The 17,831-nt window shown below is 38.3% G+C and overlaps 1 protein-coding gene across 1 annotated transcript; it reads right to left on the bottom strand.

The window, feature by feature from the left end:
* LOC109726799 (eukaryotic translation initiation factor 3 subunit M-like) lies at nucleotides 7,990-17,442 on the bottom strand. The gene is made up of 10 exons (XM_020256587.1): nucleotides 17,247-17,442; nucleotides 16,750-16,879; nucleotides 11,099-11,237; nucleotides 10,806-11,018; nucleotides 10,576-10,720; nucleotides 9,345-9,495; nucleotides 8,805-8,914; nucleotides 8,627-8,724; nucleotides 8,455-8,524; nucleotides 7,990-8,334 (listed from the first exon to the last, which is right to left on the bottom strand). Exons 1-10 carry the CDS (start codon nucleotides 17,337-17,339, stop codon nucleotides 8,245-8,247), a joined length of 1,239 nt encoding a protein of 412 aa, XP_020112176.1. The 5' UTR covers nucleotides 17,340-17,442; the 3' UTR covers nucleotides 7,990-8,244.

The raw sequence follows: 17,831 nt of genomic DNA, 5'->3' as shown, positions 1-17,831 counted from the left end.
TGTGAAAAAGCCAATATTAGTCAGCTAAAATATCAGTTGAAATAGTCAAAAAATGGTTGCATTAATATGTACCTGAGTCTCTCTCTGTTGGTCTAACTCATCTCTGTAGAACTCAATATCTGTTGTTCTAACGTTTGCTGCAAAACGTAACCCACCGGCGTTCGTCCACCTAATATTTGAAAAGTATATTTGTTAGTTGCAAATATATATATATATATATATATATATATATTTGGTATCAAATTTATATGTTATACCGGCAACCCATAGGGCAATCAGCCATGTCAGCAACAGCTCCAACGCTAGTAGGTCGGCCGACATGTAGATGGTCTCACGCCCAAATCTATAAATAAATGACAATAAATTAAACTGTTGAACTTAAATAGGAGAAGCTTTATATAACAATTATTATATATTACTCATAATACCTGTACTAATGTCGCGAAGCAACAGTATTCGAACTTTCCTTTTAATGCAGCCGATCCTAAAGCTCGATATAGATAGGCCAGTGCTACTGCACCCCAGGCTAAAGCGTCGCATGCATCAAAATCTGCTATAAGTGGCAGCCACTTAAGATGAACCCTATATCCGGTGGGGTTTGGAAATAGACTACAGCCAATCTGATATAATATATATGCACGTACAGTGGCTGCAACTAATCCAGCCGGAGCATCCAAATGTAGATGATGAAACTGCTGGTATATCCAATCTAATCTAATCTGCCCAGCTCGGATGTCATCCGGCACAACCCCTAAAAGCGCCTGACAAATATCTGGCCACGGATACATTGTAGTCCCAGTGACCGGCGCTCCATCGACACGAAGGCCCAAAATAACCGCCACATCCTGAAGTGTACTCGTCATCTCACCGTGGCGGAAGTGAAATGTCTGGGTCGCCCGTCTCCATCGCTTGATCAAAGCTCCTAATAATGCCTGATCCAGCTGTAGACGCATAAGTCGAGAAATATAATAAAATCCATACTGTCGTAGCAAATCTAGCACTGCTGGATGATCAAGCTCCTACTGGTTTAATTTGCGGCCATACTCTATGAACTGCACCCCGCGATATCCCTATAGTGACAAAAAATCAGTTAGAACAACATTTATATTCAAACAAATACTAAAGAAAATATTTAAAACAATAATTTTGGCTCTCACCTCAGTCGTAATAAATGAAGACCTATGGAGATGCTGCTCTGTCAGGACGGACTCATCAACTGGTCTCGCCTCCTCTAGATCTGCCATCTGCAATTTTAAATAATTTGTAATTAGTAACATATTATCAAAAAGCGAATTGAATATTAAAAGATTGAAAGTTTCATAAATACTATTAAGTTAGGTATCAAGTCCTACGTCGACGTCCTTGTTGTGCTATCTCTGTATTCTGTGGACAGGTGTTTCTATAATGACCTCCCTGCTTACAAATGCTACATTTTGTTCATCGTCCACTTGTTTCGTCCATTATATTACGAATACGTGTTGATCGTGGTCGACCTTTCTTCCTTCTCACGGGAGGCGGTATAATTGGTGGGCCTGGGGTCGTGGCCAGTAGCGTCTGTCTGGAACTGGATGGAAAAGCGGTGCGTATGTTTGGCAATAACACTCTACAGTATACCAATGGGAACAAAGACTATGATAATCTATTCTTAGTTGTGAATTACTGCAAACTGCTAAAATATGCGAGCAAGGTATGCCCGTTAGCTTGAATTCGCCGCAATTACAATCCGCTTGTGTTCCATTAAGGGTAACATTGTAATTAGAGTGTCCTGTTTGGACTTCAAACTCATTAGCACCAAATCGATATACAATGTGTCCCCGCGCCGTCACCATAGTCATCGTAATCCGACTTTGTATTTTAGGTGCTAACGTGGCTGTCATACTTTCACCATTTTCACGACGCTTTACAAAATAACTATTAAGTTTATAAAAAGTTCCCGGGACAAATGCCGTTATTGGGAGAGCACGAATTCCCTTAAGTACCCTATTTAAACTCTCGGACATATTTGTGGTCATCAACCCGAAGCGTCGACCTCCATCAAATGCCCACGCCCAATACTCTTTGTATACTTCGAGCTCATCGACCCACTTCCAAGCATCTTGATCTAGCGCGAGTAACTCATCTTTCAGTTTATAATATTGTACCGATGTTGGAGCACTGCTGATATAATAGAATTTGTCTAATAATGATTCATTTTTAAACCGCTTAACCATATTTGCTTTCATGTGTCGAAGACACCGCCGATGTGCATGCCCCTGTCGAGTGGGATATAACTCAGCTACTATTTCCTTTAAACCACTAAATCTATCGGATATAAAACAAACCGATCGATTGCGTATAACATAATGCCCCAAGTTATGTAAAAACCAACGCCAACTTCTACCATTTTCGCCTTCGCAAATTGCAAAAGCCAAGGAGAAAATGCTATCATTCGCATCGACAGCCGTCGCTATCAATGCATGGCCTTCGTATTTGCCATACAAGTAAGTGGCATCAATGCTCACCACAGGCCGACAATGTGCGAATCCCTGAATAGAAGGAGCAAATGACCAGAAAACACGGCCAAACTGACATATTCCCTCTGATGGCCATCTATGATCAAACCGCCAAAAAGTTCCATGATTAGTACTCTATAGCATAGTAAGATACCGAGGCAAGTCTGTGTATGACTGCTCCCAGCTCCCGTAAATAATCTGTAATGCTTTGCTCTTTGCCAGCCATGCCTTCCAATAACTTATTTGAACATGCAAAGTGGATCGCACCGTTTCCTGCACTTCTTTTGGCGTCATATTTAGTCTTACCTTCATTAACGGGAGAATTACTTGGCATATGAGATTTGAAGTACAATTACGGTGCGCCGCATTTAGCATTGGAATAACACAAGTGTGTTGACCGGCATATGTCTTAACTCGAAAATATGTTGCATCTTTAGGAACCGAAGCGTGTAACCTCCAAGGACATCCCTCAACTGTGCATTTCACTGTATAAGTTGTTTTGGTAGATTTCAAAACTTTCATCTGAACATTGTGAGTAATGTGCTATCGATCTAATGCATCCACTAAAGATGCCTTATCTTTAAAGATTTCACGGAGCCAAGTGCCGTCAATGCTAGGTAGATCGGAATTGGTACGTCTAACATCGAACTCACTCAAATTCACAACATACTCTTGTATCCAATTGTTATCTGTAGGAAATTGCTCCGGATAGTCAATGAAATCAAGCTCTTCGTCAGGATTGTCTACATATTCGTTGTTTACATGCGGGTCATCATTCAAACTGTAAATGGCATTCGCGAGGCAATTTAATCCACCATCGTGATCATCTTCAATGTCGGCAGCTAGGTCATTCCAATCGTCGTCCTCTAGAATGGGTTCATCATCCTGATTATCGTCATTACGAATGGGTGAATCATCCTGATTATCATCATTATGAATGGGGGCATCGTCCTGATTACCGTCGTTATCATCTCCTTCCTCGACTAGATTATCAAGAACTTCATTCCAATTTGTATAGGACGTAGATAGCCTGCAACAGGTACCGAATGCTTACTAGAAGACGATCAAATTTCACTTACTATTAATTAAAAAATAATCAACATTTTCTTTACCCCCAATCGTAATTTTCATTAGGTGTATGAAATATCGTGGGTTCGTCACGTGAAGTCTCGGGTTGCGCACGTGACGTCGAGGGTTGCGCACGTGGAAACTGAATCTGTCTGTAGTAATTATTATTCAAACTTATCAAAATATTTCGTAATTAAATAAAATATTCACCGCAATCTATAGATCTTACTGACCTTGTCATCTGATAAGTGTCTGGTTCATTACCAACTTCACGGTCACCAATTGGAGCATCCGGAAAACCCACATCGATGTCATTTTGTAGCAGGCTTGTGTAATATCCTTGCGACTGATATTGTGTCTCCGACGGATATAAATCTTTCTCGATGTATAGCGACACACATCCATAATGTTCAGACAATCCAATTAAACTCTCCAATGATTCATCATCTACTATATCATGATCAATATATTCATTCGGTTCCATAGGGCATCGAATTTTGTATTTAAGACAACATTCTTCTCTATTATAATTTACTAAACGATACATTTTCCTCTCAAAATTCGTATAGGTCGTATCTGAACGAATCGCGATCAATTTCTTACGACCACCGAAATATCGGGGACCATTTCCATCCATAACTAACTGTCCATCCCAATGAACGCTAAGAGACATTCGACGACTAGCCATTTTAACTACACAGGAAAAAGAATCCTAATTATTTCCAACGACTAGCAATAAACCTCCAAAAGAGGTTTCTATAGTAGAATACTAATTATTTCCAATCCCGAAATCAAATCAATTAGTAACCAAATAAGCTATTCCAATTAGTAACCAAATAACCTCCAAAAGAGGTTTCTATAGTGCATTTGTGCATTTGTGCATTTCAAAGGCATAAGTCTCTTACACCTATGAGAGGGATGGGCATAAGGCAAATACACAATCTCTAGATAATATTTGACAGTTAGAGAAGCTTACACCAAATACAAAGTGCATTTGTGCCATTTCAAAGGCATAAGGCACTTACATTTACATTAAACCTACACTAAAGTTAAACCTACACTTACAGTTACATTAAACCTACATTTACATTAAACCTACACTTACAGTTAGAGAAGCTTACACCAACTACATTTACATTAAACTACACTAGAAAACACACCTGAGAGAGGGATGGGCAGCGACCTCGGCAGGGGCGGCGGCGGCGACGTCGGCGACCGTGGGCGGCGACCTTTTCACGGGCGGCTGCGACAAGGGGCAACTTTGGCATGGGCGGCGACGGCGACGACAGGGGGCGGCGACGTCGGTGACACGGGGCGGCGACCTCGACACGGGCGGCGGCGACAGGGGGCGGCGACCTCGGCACTGGTAGCGGCGACGAAGGGCGGCTCGTGGGGAGAGATAGAGAGATAGAGAGAGAAATCGTGAGCGGGAAAAGGAAGGGAGAGGTATCGGGCTCGGTCTGGGGTGGGGTAACCTAATGAAGACGGTGAACGGTTCACCGTCTTCATTAGACGGTGAATCGTTCACCGCCTCATGAAGATGGTAGACCGTTCATCGTCTTATCTAGGAGTCTGAGGCTAAAGACGGTGTTAAGTGGAGCCCATATGAGACGGTGAACGACTCAGTGACTTATTTGTCTCTTAGACCCCTCTCGAGGACTTGGCGAAATTAGGCTGGGTGGAGTTCTACACTAAAGACGGTAAACTTGCACAGATAAGGCGGTAAACAGTTCACCGCCTTCATAAGGCGGTAAACGAGTCACCGTCTTCTCTGGGCACCTTACGCTAAGCGGGGAATTGCTGAGAAGGCGGTGAATAGTCTACCGCCTTATCTAGGCGGTAGACTATTCACCGCCTTTGTTAAGACGGTGAGCGATTCACCGTCTTCTCAGGCACCCTTACCTACGCCGAGAATTGCTGAGAAGGCGGTTATACGCGGGGAATTGCTGAGAAGGCGGTGGATGGTCCATGCCTAGAAGACGGTAAACCATTTACCGTCTTCAAGAGGTCGCACTAAAGACGGTGAACGAGTCACCGTCTTTGTGAGAAATGCTGATGTGGCGGCTGAGGTGGTGAGAGGAGGGTTAGTTTCACAAATAAAATTTTCACAGGATTATATGGCCAATTATAAAATTTTATAGGGTTATTTTTGAAAAAAGTCCGCTACTTTTGTCTCCGGGAAAGGAAAAAAAAAAAAAAAATCTCACTGTCTGCTATATTCTTCTTACAAGGATTGAAACAATTTTCAGGGCCACGAACGAAGAAAAATGATAAGAGGTGCCCAACATCTGGAAAGTTTTGGNACTAGAGTTAAACCTACACTTACAGTTACATTAAACCTACATTTACATTAAACCTACACTTACAGTTAGAGAAGCTTACACCAACTACATTTACATTAAACTACACTAGAAAACACACCTGAGAGAGGGATGGGCAGCGACCTCGGCAGGGGCGGCGGCGGCGACGTCGGCGACCATGGGCGGCGACCTCGGCACTGGTAGCGGCGACGACGGGCGGCTCGTGGAGAGAGACAGAGAGATAGAGAGAGAAATCGTGAGCGGGAAAAGGAAGGGAGAGGTATCGGGCTCGGTCTGGGGTGGGGTAACCTAATGAAGACGGTGAACGGTTCACCGTCTTCATAAGACGGTGAATCGTTCACCGCCTCATGAAGACGGTAGACCGTTAACCGTCTTATCTAGGAGTTTGACGCTAAAGACGGTGTTAAGTGGAGCCCAGATGAGACGGTGAACGACTCACCGACTTATCTGTGTCTTAGCCTCTCGAGGACTTGGCGAAATTAGGCTGGGTGGAGTTCTACGGAGTTCTACACTAAAGACGGTAAACTTGCACAGATAAGGCGGTAAACAGTTCACCGTCTTCATAAGACGGTAAACGAGTCACCGTTTTCTCTGGGCACCTTACACTAAGCGGGGAATTGCTGAGAAGGAGGGGGAATTGCTGAGAAGGCGGTGAATGGTTTACGCCTAGATAAGGCGGTAGACTATTCACCGCCTTTGTTAAGACGGTGAGCGAGTCATCGTCTTCTCAGGTGGTCCACGCCTAGAAGACGGTAAACCATTTACCGTCTTTAAGAGGTCGCACTAAAGACGGTGAACGAGTCACCGTCTTTGTGAGAAATGCTGATGTGGCGGCTGAAGTGGCGAGAGGAGGGTTAGTTTCACAAATAAAATTTTCACAGGGTTATTTGGCCAATTACAAAAATTCAGAGAGTTATTTTCGAAAAAAGTCCCATAGAGCCAAATGATTAACCAGTTGAAGAAAATGAAAATTTCATAAAAACCGATAAATCTCTCTAGTTTCATTTTATCTTTTTATTATCGATTCCACTAATTTTTTTCGTTAAATCGGTGACAAAGTTAAAACTAAAGGGCACTAAAGTGATTATTCGATAAACTTATATGGGATATATGAAGTATTTTGTATATAATTTAACAAAATATTAACGAAGAAAAACTGACGAAAAGATAAAAATGAAATCACGTGATACTAAATTGATACACTTTAAATCATAGGATATTAAAATGAAAAAGTGTGAAACCACGTGAGGGGCATTGGAAGTTTTCCCTTTTTTTTATTGAGAGCTGCTTTAACTACTATTTTTTTCTTTTTCTTTTTCTTTTTTTTGGTTGTGTTTTCATACTTAGTTACATAAAAAATTATATCAAATTTATTGGCTCTATTTATTACTAATCATTAGTTGATCTAGTTTTATTTGCCACAAAGCAATTAGTGAAATCATTAATGAATTTGATACAAGCACCAATTTTTTCGATTAAAATTTACTAAATTTACAAAAGAAAAAAAAAAATCAAAAGTTGCAAGGGGCCTCGGCGAAAAAAGTGCAATCCCAGGAACCTGTTCCAAAATGCCCTATAGTTGAGGGAGATGAGAGTGGATTCTACAATAGGGGAAGAGCCTCAGAAGAACAAAGTTATTCAAAGGTCCTAGATGTTACTCAGATATTGCGTAACAGAGAGAGCATTACCAGTATCTTTTAGAGCATTACTTAAGCCCTAACAGTTCTACAAATCTGACTTCGATGCCCATCTCTAGTGCACGACGAGACTCGAAGAAAGAAGGGAAAAAAAAAAAAAAGAAAAAAAAAAGATAGAAACTTCTAACAAAAACCAAGTGCTTCTAACAAGTAAAACACCATTGTGAACATCAGACACTTGAGGCCTAAGCATAGCAAGCAGTAATCATCCCTGCAAGGCGAAGGTGCACAATCCAAGAGAACAACAACAGATACATGCCTCACACCCGTACTCTGCAGCTGTTGGCTGCCTACCAATAAAGCACAAGAAACAGAATGTTCTCCCAAGAGGTCTGGCAAAAGTATGCAGGTGTATTGAATTATAATCATACGGCGATAAGAAAGAATGATGCATAGAAAACACAGACAGAGTAGGCAGCATCTGCTGGCTAGCAGATTTCAAGCTCTACGATAAACTTAGAACTCTGAAGGGATATTACTTTGTCGAATCATTGCACATGTTTCTACAAAACTTCATAGATTTAAACAAAAACGAAAGAAAAGGGGAAACAGATGCCGGTTGTGTTTGTGACAGAGAGTTTACAGAACTCAACGAATTCCCCTCTGAAAGGCCCCGCTAACTAGCGAACTGAAGAAGAAATCGACGATACGTTCTCTGATACAAACTCAACGAATGACTAATCCTTGCATTGCCTGCATTCCATCCTCAGATACCTTGTTAGCCTGGATTGTGCTGACTGCATTGGCAATATTACTCTGAAATTTGAAAAGTTCAACAGGTATTACATAACCTGAAAACTATCCATTTGAAAACATTTTCATTATTCACGTTTGACACTATTTTACTTGAGATGAAAAGCAACTAAAAAATATTACCCTCCAAACTCTCAGTTTTGAATGGAGATTTTGCCATTGTGATAGCCCAAAGGCACGCTCCGTATGCCGACTGCACATGACATAATGAAAGTACTTGGATCATAAATATTTCAAATACGAGGAAAAGGGGGAGGGAAAAAGGATAGAGGAAAATTTACTAGGAGTGAATTACCTGACAATCACGATCTGATTCATCTGATCCATTTTGCAGTCTATAATTTTGGACATTATTGCTTTTACAACCCAATGTTCCACCTCATCATCAGTGATCTGTAAAATTTATTCTCTCAGAACAGTGAAAGCAAAAGCAACAGTGAAGAGTGGCGGGCCATTTCGGAAGTGTGAATTACCTGAAGTGCATCCTTTATTAGAGAATAAGGAATCTCCCCAGAACCTTTGGAACTGAGATCCAGCAATGACATCAATCGCATTTTTGTGATACAATCCTCATGAACTAGGCCTACAGATTCATTGCAATGAGATATTAGATATAAAAAAACTAAATTGCAACACAGGTCTTTCACCTTTTGAAGTCTCAGAAATTTTGTTCCCCAACCTTCTAATTCTTTCTAATGGGGCCTTAGTCATCCCATTTCAGTGTAATCTTTACCCTTTCGGTTGAATTTCTCTATTATATTGGACAGCAATATCCCAGTAATCATCATCAAACAACCAATAAGCAACTATGGAATTCTCACATGGTGAACAGGTACTTCCATCAGATTCAACAGACGAATTCAACAAAAATGGCAAGATTGGACGAGCATAGAGCTATTAGAGATCCAATTGTCATGGTTGGAAGGTTGGGGACCAAACTGAAACATCCGAAAATGGTTCATCTGAATGTAAACAAGTGCTCGAGTATTGCAGAAGCATCACAATCATCATACCATAACTTTTCAGTAAGGTGGAATTTGCAGCTTGGAAATCTAAGTAAGCATCGAGCCTTTGGGTGAGAAATATCTTCAGTAGTTGGTATACCAATGCATGTTTTCCATCTTTCTCAAGCTGTGCAACAGCAGGCAAATCTAACAAATCACACTGCAATAGTATTTGAGTTCATCTCAGAATCCATTCAATCTAATGCAAATAAAATAAGATTGTAGAACCATAATGCACAAGTTGTGGTTGTTGAAGCTTAAAAATGATGTTGTTTCGAGGAAAAGAAAAGGAAAATTGTAACTTTCCAACCTATTACAACTTTATAGTACAGTTAATTTCTATAAATTGCTTATCCCAAGATGGCAGCATTATCACATAGGGTAGACGAAAGGAAAAGACGGACGTCATACAAGCAGTGTTTGAAAAGGCGCGAGGCGCAAAAAGGCGCAAGACTCTCCTGGAGCCTAGGCGCGAGGCGCACTGCGAGGCGCGTGCCTCAAGAAGGCGAGGCGCACAGTAATTTAATTTGATATTCTACATTAAAAAAACTCCAAAATAACTATACAAAACTAAAATAACTATAAAAAAGTAAAGAAAACACATGCATATAGGTTCTCAAGTTAAAAAATATATATTTCGACTTTCAACTTAAAAGTGATTGTGGTGCCAATGTTTTCATTTGGCCTCAAGAATGAGAAGAGGGCGGTAAAAGAAGAGAGTGGTAAGAGGAGAGGGCGGTAGATGGATTTCATTAGAGTTTTTTTATGTTTCTTTTAGATTTTTTTACTAATCTTATCGGGCTAAAACATAACATTTATATCCGAAACCCAATAACCCGAAAACTTTAATCCAAAATCCAAAAAATATTAAATATGCCGAGGCGCGCGCCTTATGTGCGCCTCGCACCTCGTCTGAGGCGCGCGCCTCAGGGCCTAGGCGCGGGCCTCAGCAATAGCGCCTCGCCTCACTATTGCTGAGGCGCGGAGGCCCGCGCCTCGCGCCTAGGCGCTGAGGCGCACGCCTCAGGCGCGCCTTTTCAAACACCGCATACAAGCCCTAAATTCAAAATGCTAATAAGATTATCAACTGATTAAATGAAAGCTCAATTTTATAGAACAGAGCTACTCGGTACAAATCTCCAATGCACTACCATTTGCAAAAATAGATTTTATCCATTATTTTTTGCATATAATTCATTTCAAGAGATGCTGCAAAATGACAAATTTCAAAAGAGGATACCTGAAAGACGTCTGGAGACTTGACAAACTCAATAATAGCTCGTACAGCTTCCTCTTTTGCATCATTCATCGTATATGCATCTTCGCCACTACCAGAAAATGTTGCTAAATACTTGTTCAAAAAGGCAAAAGAATCTTTACTCGTGCTGCAAATAATAAAGAGATAATTAAGCAAAGCTTAACAAGCTTAAACAAAACTGGTGTAAACAAGAACTCGGCAGTTTGCCACACCTTCTATTGTCCTTCAGAACTGCAGAGATGGCAAGAAATAGTTCCCTTTGCTCCATCTTTTCAATATTCCATTCTTGCAAAAAGCTATCAATCTTTTTGAAAGAAGGTATTATGCTTTCAGTAACTTGACCAGCTGCGGCCAATTTAAGCGCTTTCATGTACACAAAGAACTTGCTGTATGGGTCCTCTAGCAGATTGTACAGGATGAACAGACTGTTTTTGGATCATAGTAACATGTTAAGGTAGCTGAAAAATAGAAGCTACTAAACAATAAGCAGTTAATAGCTCATTACATCTTCAAGCGGAGAGCAGGTTTATCATCTGGCTGTTGGATAATCTTTGCAGAAATCTGCTTTGCCATTTCAAGTGCTTCATCAGGTGAACTAGGCCTCGTAACAAGGTTGCAGATTACTGTGAAGATACATTCAAGATCTACAAGAGCACAAAAAGAAAAAGTACAAGAAAGCAGGTTAATTACTATAAAGCACAAGAGTGAATAGATTTCAGCTTTAGTTACGCCAGCTTCTGTCTCATGAGCTCAACCAGAACAGTGCGAACAGAAGTACATAAGAAATTAGAAGTCAGGTTTTTGGTGAAGAGTGACAATGCATACCATACTCTACACACAAACAATGTAGAGTATATAGTAGAATTGTCATGCCACTAGCACACCCGTGCCATTTTGCCAGCGGCATGACGTAGTAAGAATTGTCATGCCACTAGCATACCCGTGCCATTTTGCCAGCGGCATGACATAGCACGGCGGCACAGGGCATGCCAATGTCAGCATGCCCCCGTGTGCCAGCGGCATGCCACTAGCATGTTCCAACAAATTTTTTTAATCAAACTTTAAAGAAGTTGGCTTTTTAGATTGTTTTAACATCTATAGTACCCATAAAAAAGGCTAAGTATTATATCTCCCACAATTTAATACAAATAGAGTTATAAAGGTCTTAATAACTAAAAAATCCATTTTATTTATATTTCTAAAGTTGTAATTGGATAAAGGTTTACAGAAAAACACTATATAGATGAATTCACTACATCTAAGATGAATAACGTACTAGGGGAGATCTTATTTTTTTACTTTTTATACTAAAGGATGGTCTTATCATGCAATTTAACTCACTATTTGCAATACACATTAGCAGATTTACAAGACCTATATGATTCAACTATGGAAAACTTTGGAAAAACTTTTTACCTCGAAGAAACTCAAGAAAAGACCTTAAAAACTCAAAAAAAAAAAAAAACATTTTGTCAATACAGTGTCAGCACGCCCCCCATGCCACATGTTGGCATGGTCTCAGCACGGTACAGCACAGGCAGCATAAGCAATCCTTGTTATATAATTTCTAATATTGTAGACAGTATAAACTATAGAGGGTTTAGTATTATACTATAGCATAAAAGATATATACAATATAGAGCATAAAAAGTATATACTCCATGAGCTATATACCATATACCTACATACTATATACAATATACAGTATATACGATATACTCTATAATATATACTGTACTCTATATACATTCTATATGCTCTGTACTTTATAGTATGTACCTCATATTCTGTACTCCACTTTACATACTACATAGTACATTATATTCTATATACATACTCTATACACCACATATCTATGTGTTATATACAATATACACTATATATTATCTACTTTTTACTATATATTATGTTTTATCTACTTTATATTATATATTATCTACTCAATTTACTCTGAATGATTGTCATGAGCCTTACGTTCAATGATAATTGAGAGAAGAATAGGAAGAGTTAGGCAATTGAGAAGAATGGGATTGAGAACAATAAGAAAGAGAAAGAGAGATAGTAACAGATGAAACGGAGGAAATAGTTTAGACCTCTTAAAACTCCGCAACAGAAGCTCACACAAGGTCCATTCACTTCTTTACATATAGAAGAGAATCAAGAGATAGAATGAAGCAACTACCCTATTTTCTGGCAACTCCAACCCACCACCACAAAAAATTAGAAACACTACTAGCCGCTACATAATTAACTAATTAACTCAATAAAAGACTCCAGCTGGTCAAAGCGACACACCCAACCAGCAATGCATAAAAAATTAACACATCCTAGCTAATTGACTTTGGACCTGGTAGAATTGTGACAACGACATCCTATATGCTTTATAGTCTACACTACACAGTACACAAACTATATGCTATATGCGATATACATACTATAACAATATACTCCATATTCTGTATATTCTATAAGGATATTAAAATATATAACTTGAAGATTTTTCGTGACATACTAGCACGGTCAGACCATGCCAATAAGCTGATGCTGCCATGCCTACTATGCAGAAAATAGACATATAAAAGAGGGTTTGTGCTAAGGTATGCCAACGTGCCACCCATGCCAGTGGCGCAAACATGTCCCGTGCAAGTAGAACGATAACCCTTATTGGAGACTTATTTCAATGCTCTAGATACAAGTAAACGAAATTATTAATGCACAGACATCAGTTTTAAGAGTAGAAATGTTTGAACTACCTCAAATATATTAATTACTTTATTGGCAACAGAGGATTTAAAAATTCAGAATCACATAAATCACAGATGTACCAAAAAAAGTGTGTGTAGCCTGCTCTATATGACATTATTCCAAACCACGAATATGTGTCAACCGCGAAATAAACACAATCTACCACATTTATAACCTCCAATATATAAGACCCATTAGATTGATCAACTTCAGCAATTATGTCTTACAAGGGAAATTCTTCTACTAATCAAAAAGCTACCAAATCCTTTATGCACATGGAAACATAAGGAGGATAAGTTCATTAGAAGGATATCTAGTTACCATCAGACTTATACATAGGTTTACAAAAGATGGAGCCACTCTTCAGCTCATAGCGCAGTCAAACATTAAGTTAACTTTGACATGTACTGTAATTTACTACACCTACATACATGCGTAGTTACATATATATATATATATATATATATATATATATATATATACTCTTCAGCTCATAGCGCAGTCAAACATTAAGTTAACTTTGACATGTACTGTAATTTACTACACCTACATACATGCGTAGTTACATACATACATACATACATACATATATATATATATATATATATATATATATAGAATTGAGCTCCTATGCTTTTAAAAGTAGCAAGTTATTGGTGCTTGTAGATTTTTAGCCATTAGATTAAGAAATATGCGGTTAGGATGATGTGGGCCCCCTAGGGTTGAGTGGGTGGTTGGTTGAATAGTATAATCTAATGGTTGAAAATGATTCGAGAAGTAGATCTAACGGTAAAAAACTTACAAGCACCAAGTGCTTGGTGCTTTTACAAGCACCATAGCTGGACTCTACATATATATATATATATATATATATATATATATATAATATATATATATATAATATATATATATATATATTATATATTATATAGAGTGAGAGAGAGAGAGAGAGAGAGAGAGAGAGAGAGACTTCATCTAGTATACTATTTACATACATCATATATAATATATATATATATATATATATATATATATATAGAGAGAAGAGAGAGAAGAGAGAGAGAGAGAGAGAGTTCATCTAGTATAATTATATCAAGTTTGTACTCTTGGATCCATAATAGTACACCACTAAATAAAATCCTCCCGTCAGCTCCCTCTTCCCTCTCTCTTCTATACATTCAAGGGATAAAAAGTATATTGATTGTAATCAGTAATCAATAGGATTCAAGTCCCCCACCCAAAATGCATCCAAGGAATAAAAAGTACATTCAAGTCTCTCTCTTTCTCCGATCAATAGTATTCAAGTCTCTCGCTCCCCCTTATGATCCAAGGGATAAAAAGTACATTCCAGTCTCTCTCTCTATCCGAGAGATAAAAAGCACATTCAGTCTCTCTCTTTCTTCTCTTTGGATAAAAAGTACATTCCAGTCCCCCTCCACACCCCCCCCCCCCGGGTATATTCCTCTACAATCAATACTATTCAAGTCTCTCCCCCCATGCATCCAAGGGATAAAAAAGTATATTCAAGTCTGTCTGTCTGTCTCTCTCTCCATATATATATATATATAGAATTTAGCTAGAATATTAGTGATAGTAGATAAATAGTGTTTACTATTAACTTTTTAACCCTTATCCATATAGTACCATAAGAGAGAAAGAGTTCAGCTAGAATACTATTGATAGCTGATGAATAGTGTTTACAATCAATTTTTTTACCCTTGGATCCATAATAGTACCATAAGAGCGAGAGAGAGTTCAGCTAGAATACTATTGACAGTTATGTAGCACGCATTGCACGCGCACTTCTACTAGTGTGTGTGTATGTGAGAGAGAGAGAGTTGAGTTGCAGTCCTTTTAGAAGCACAAAGACCTTTGTACTTCCAAATTGTTTTCGATGATGGGACTTCTGAATGGTCGATCGACTCCATTAAGCTTGATCTAGATTATTTGAAATATCTAGAAAACAAATTTTGTGACTTTTCGATATTATTTATCTAGTGATCTAAAGGGCTCAGAATCAACAATTTTAATGGTCGATGTAAGCGGCTTGCAAGTTTAACAATATAAAAATATCAAAATCAGGTAAAATTTTAATAAAATTTTTTTTGTACTATTAAAACAAGATCAATATCTCTAATCTAAAATTTTAGTATTGTATCATCACTACCCGTTTGCAAGTGAAACATATAGAAATATTGAAATCCAGTAAAATTTTGATAGAAAATACTTTATACTATTTAAAACAAGATCAATATCTCTAATCAAAAATATAGTATAGATCCTCTCTCTCTCTCTAAAACAAGATCAATATCTCTAATCTAAAATATAATATAGAGCGAGCCTCTCTCTCTCTCTAAAACAAGATCAATATCTCTAATCTAAACCCTAAACCCTAAAATACTTTATACTATTTAAAACAAGATCAATATCTCTAATCTAAAATTTAGTATAGAATCTCTCTCTCTCTCTCTCTCTCTCTCTCTCTCTCTCTATATTATATATATATATAGAGTTGAGCTAGAATACTATCGATAGCAAACGGGCTCCGTTTGCACCCATTTGTTTTCGATAATAGAGCTCCAAATCGACGATCGCATCGTTGAACATGATCTAAACTATTGAAGTGTTTAGAAATCAAATTTGAAAATCTTTTCAAATCATTTCCTAATGATCAAAAGGCTTCAAATTTGTAATTTTAATGGTCGATATGAGGCGTTTTCTCGTTAACGGCGTAAAGATATCCAAATCAATTGAATTTTTGTTAGAAAATTCTTTTAAAACTATTTTAAAACAATATCTAACTCCTTGATCTTGATTACAAAGACTCCTATCATCATTTTTAAAAATATCTTTTCAGCCGTTCATTTTTGTGTCCATTCGATGGATAAGAGAACAATTGTTGAATGATTGGAAAATTTAATTTCTAAACACTTCAAGTGGTATAGATCATGTTCAACGGTGCCGATCGTCGATTTGGAGGCTCCATCATCGAAAACAAATGGGTGACAACGGAGCCCGTTTGCTATCGATAGTATTCTAGCTCAACTCTATATATATATATATATATATATATATATATATATATATATATATAAATATATAAACATGAACTAAATAGAAGTTCAGAAGCTACCAATCTTGTCTTCTAATAAAAAGGAAGAAAGATCAAGTTTGATATGTAGCAAATAAAACAACATTCAAGTGCTTTGGCAAGAATAGCGAAGAAATAAGCAGCCATAATTTGGGCCTCAGTGACAAATAAATTTCCCATTATTTATCAGCCTCATAAGTTTTAGGTTTCATAGTTTAAGAAGAGATAAGTAACATTAATCGCAAGCAATTCATTCAGCCAATTTTATAGCTCTCATAAGAACTAGCAAAATACAAAACAAGAAAGAAGCTGCTACACACCTTTCTCCGAAACTCGCGACACGACCAGGTCGGCAGAGGTAAGCATGAGAGAAACCAAATCCAACCATCTCCCTGTAAGCATACAGTCTTGGGCTTCCATACAGAGCCTCGTCACTTGAGGTTCCGCAACCTGTCCGACGGTACACAACCAAAACCGCTTAACGAAGTTACAATCACTTCAATCCAACAAAAAAATGTCGGAAGAAGACCAGAATACTGCTAATTTCTAATATTGAAGGATTTGCATGTGCTAACAAAGAAAAACGGAATTGCTTCTCCTGACACCCATTCTTAAAAACAATCGGCGATTAAAAAATTGACAAGAACTAGATCTTTTGGCATGCTTTTTCGAACCGCAGACTCTTTCTGACTCGTCGAACAAAAAACAAGTAATAAAAAGAACAAAAATGTGGATTAAATGATCTTGTTCTTAACTTTTCTGCAAGATCTAAACCCAAACCCTAACCCTAACGCTAATGGAAAGAGGTGCGGGATACCTCTGGACCGGCGTCGGCCCAAGCGAGCTCGGAGGTGAATCGAACCACCGCGAGCACGGGATCCTCCTCCGACGTCGCCACGATCGTCGCCATGAATGAGCAAGGAGAAAAGAGGGAGAGGAGAGAGGAGGAGCCGCCGCGGGGGATTTTGGGTTCGGGAAAGAGAGAGAGAGAGAGAGAGAGAGAGAGAGAGATCCAAAACCCTAATTCTAAGTAAAATTTTGCTTATTAGATTTTGATATAATTATTAAAATTTTACATATAAATGGATCTTTTATAATTGAGTTGGGCTTTCTATTTAAGTTGGACTAAAAATTAATATAATAAAAATTTATATATTATATATATATATATATATAATTATTTATTTATATATATAAATATAAACTAGTGAAAAAATCCGCACATTCCGAACTTTCGACGGATAGATGTTGTTGAAGTATAAACTGTCTTAAATTTTTTTGGGAAAACTTCAAAAACCCCCCCTGTGGTTTCATGCATTCTCACTTTACTACCCTGTGGTTTAAAACGTATCAATTTGCCCCCCTGTGGTTTCATTTTTATCTTTTCGGAAGCTTTTTCGTT

This window comes from Ananas comosus, linkage group 21 (genome assembly GCF_001540865.1).
Source record: "Ananas comosus cultivar F153 linkage group 21, ASM154086v1, whole genome shotgun sequence".
Taxonomy (NCBI): Eukaryota; Viridiplantae; Streptophyta; class Magnoliopsida; order Poales; family Bromeliaceae; genus Ananas; species Ananas comosus.
This window is presented reverse-complemented; position numbering and strand designations above follow the sequence as displayed.

Coding starts and splice junctions, on each gene's coding strand:
- LOC109726799 (XM_020256587.1), bottom strand. CDS start 17,339: ATGGCGACGATCGTGGCGACGTCGGAGGAGGATCCCGTGCTCGCGGTG. Junction 16,880..17,246: donor GGGCCGACGCCGGTCCAGAG/GTATCCCGCACC, acceptor ACCGTCGGACAG/GTTGCGGAACCTCAAGTGAC. Junction 8,725..8,804: donor TAATAAAGGATGCACTTCAG/GTAATTCACACT, acceptor TAAATTTTACAG/ATCACTGATGATGAGGTGGA.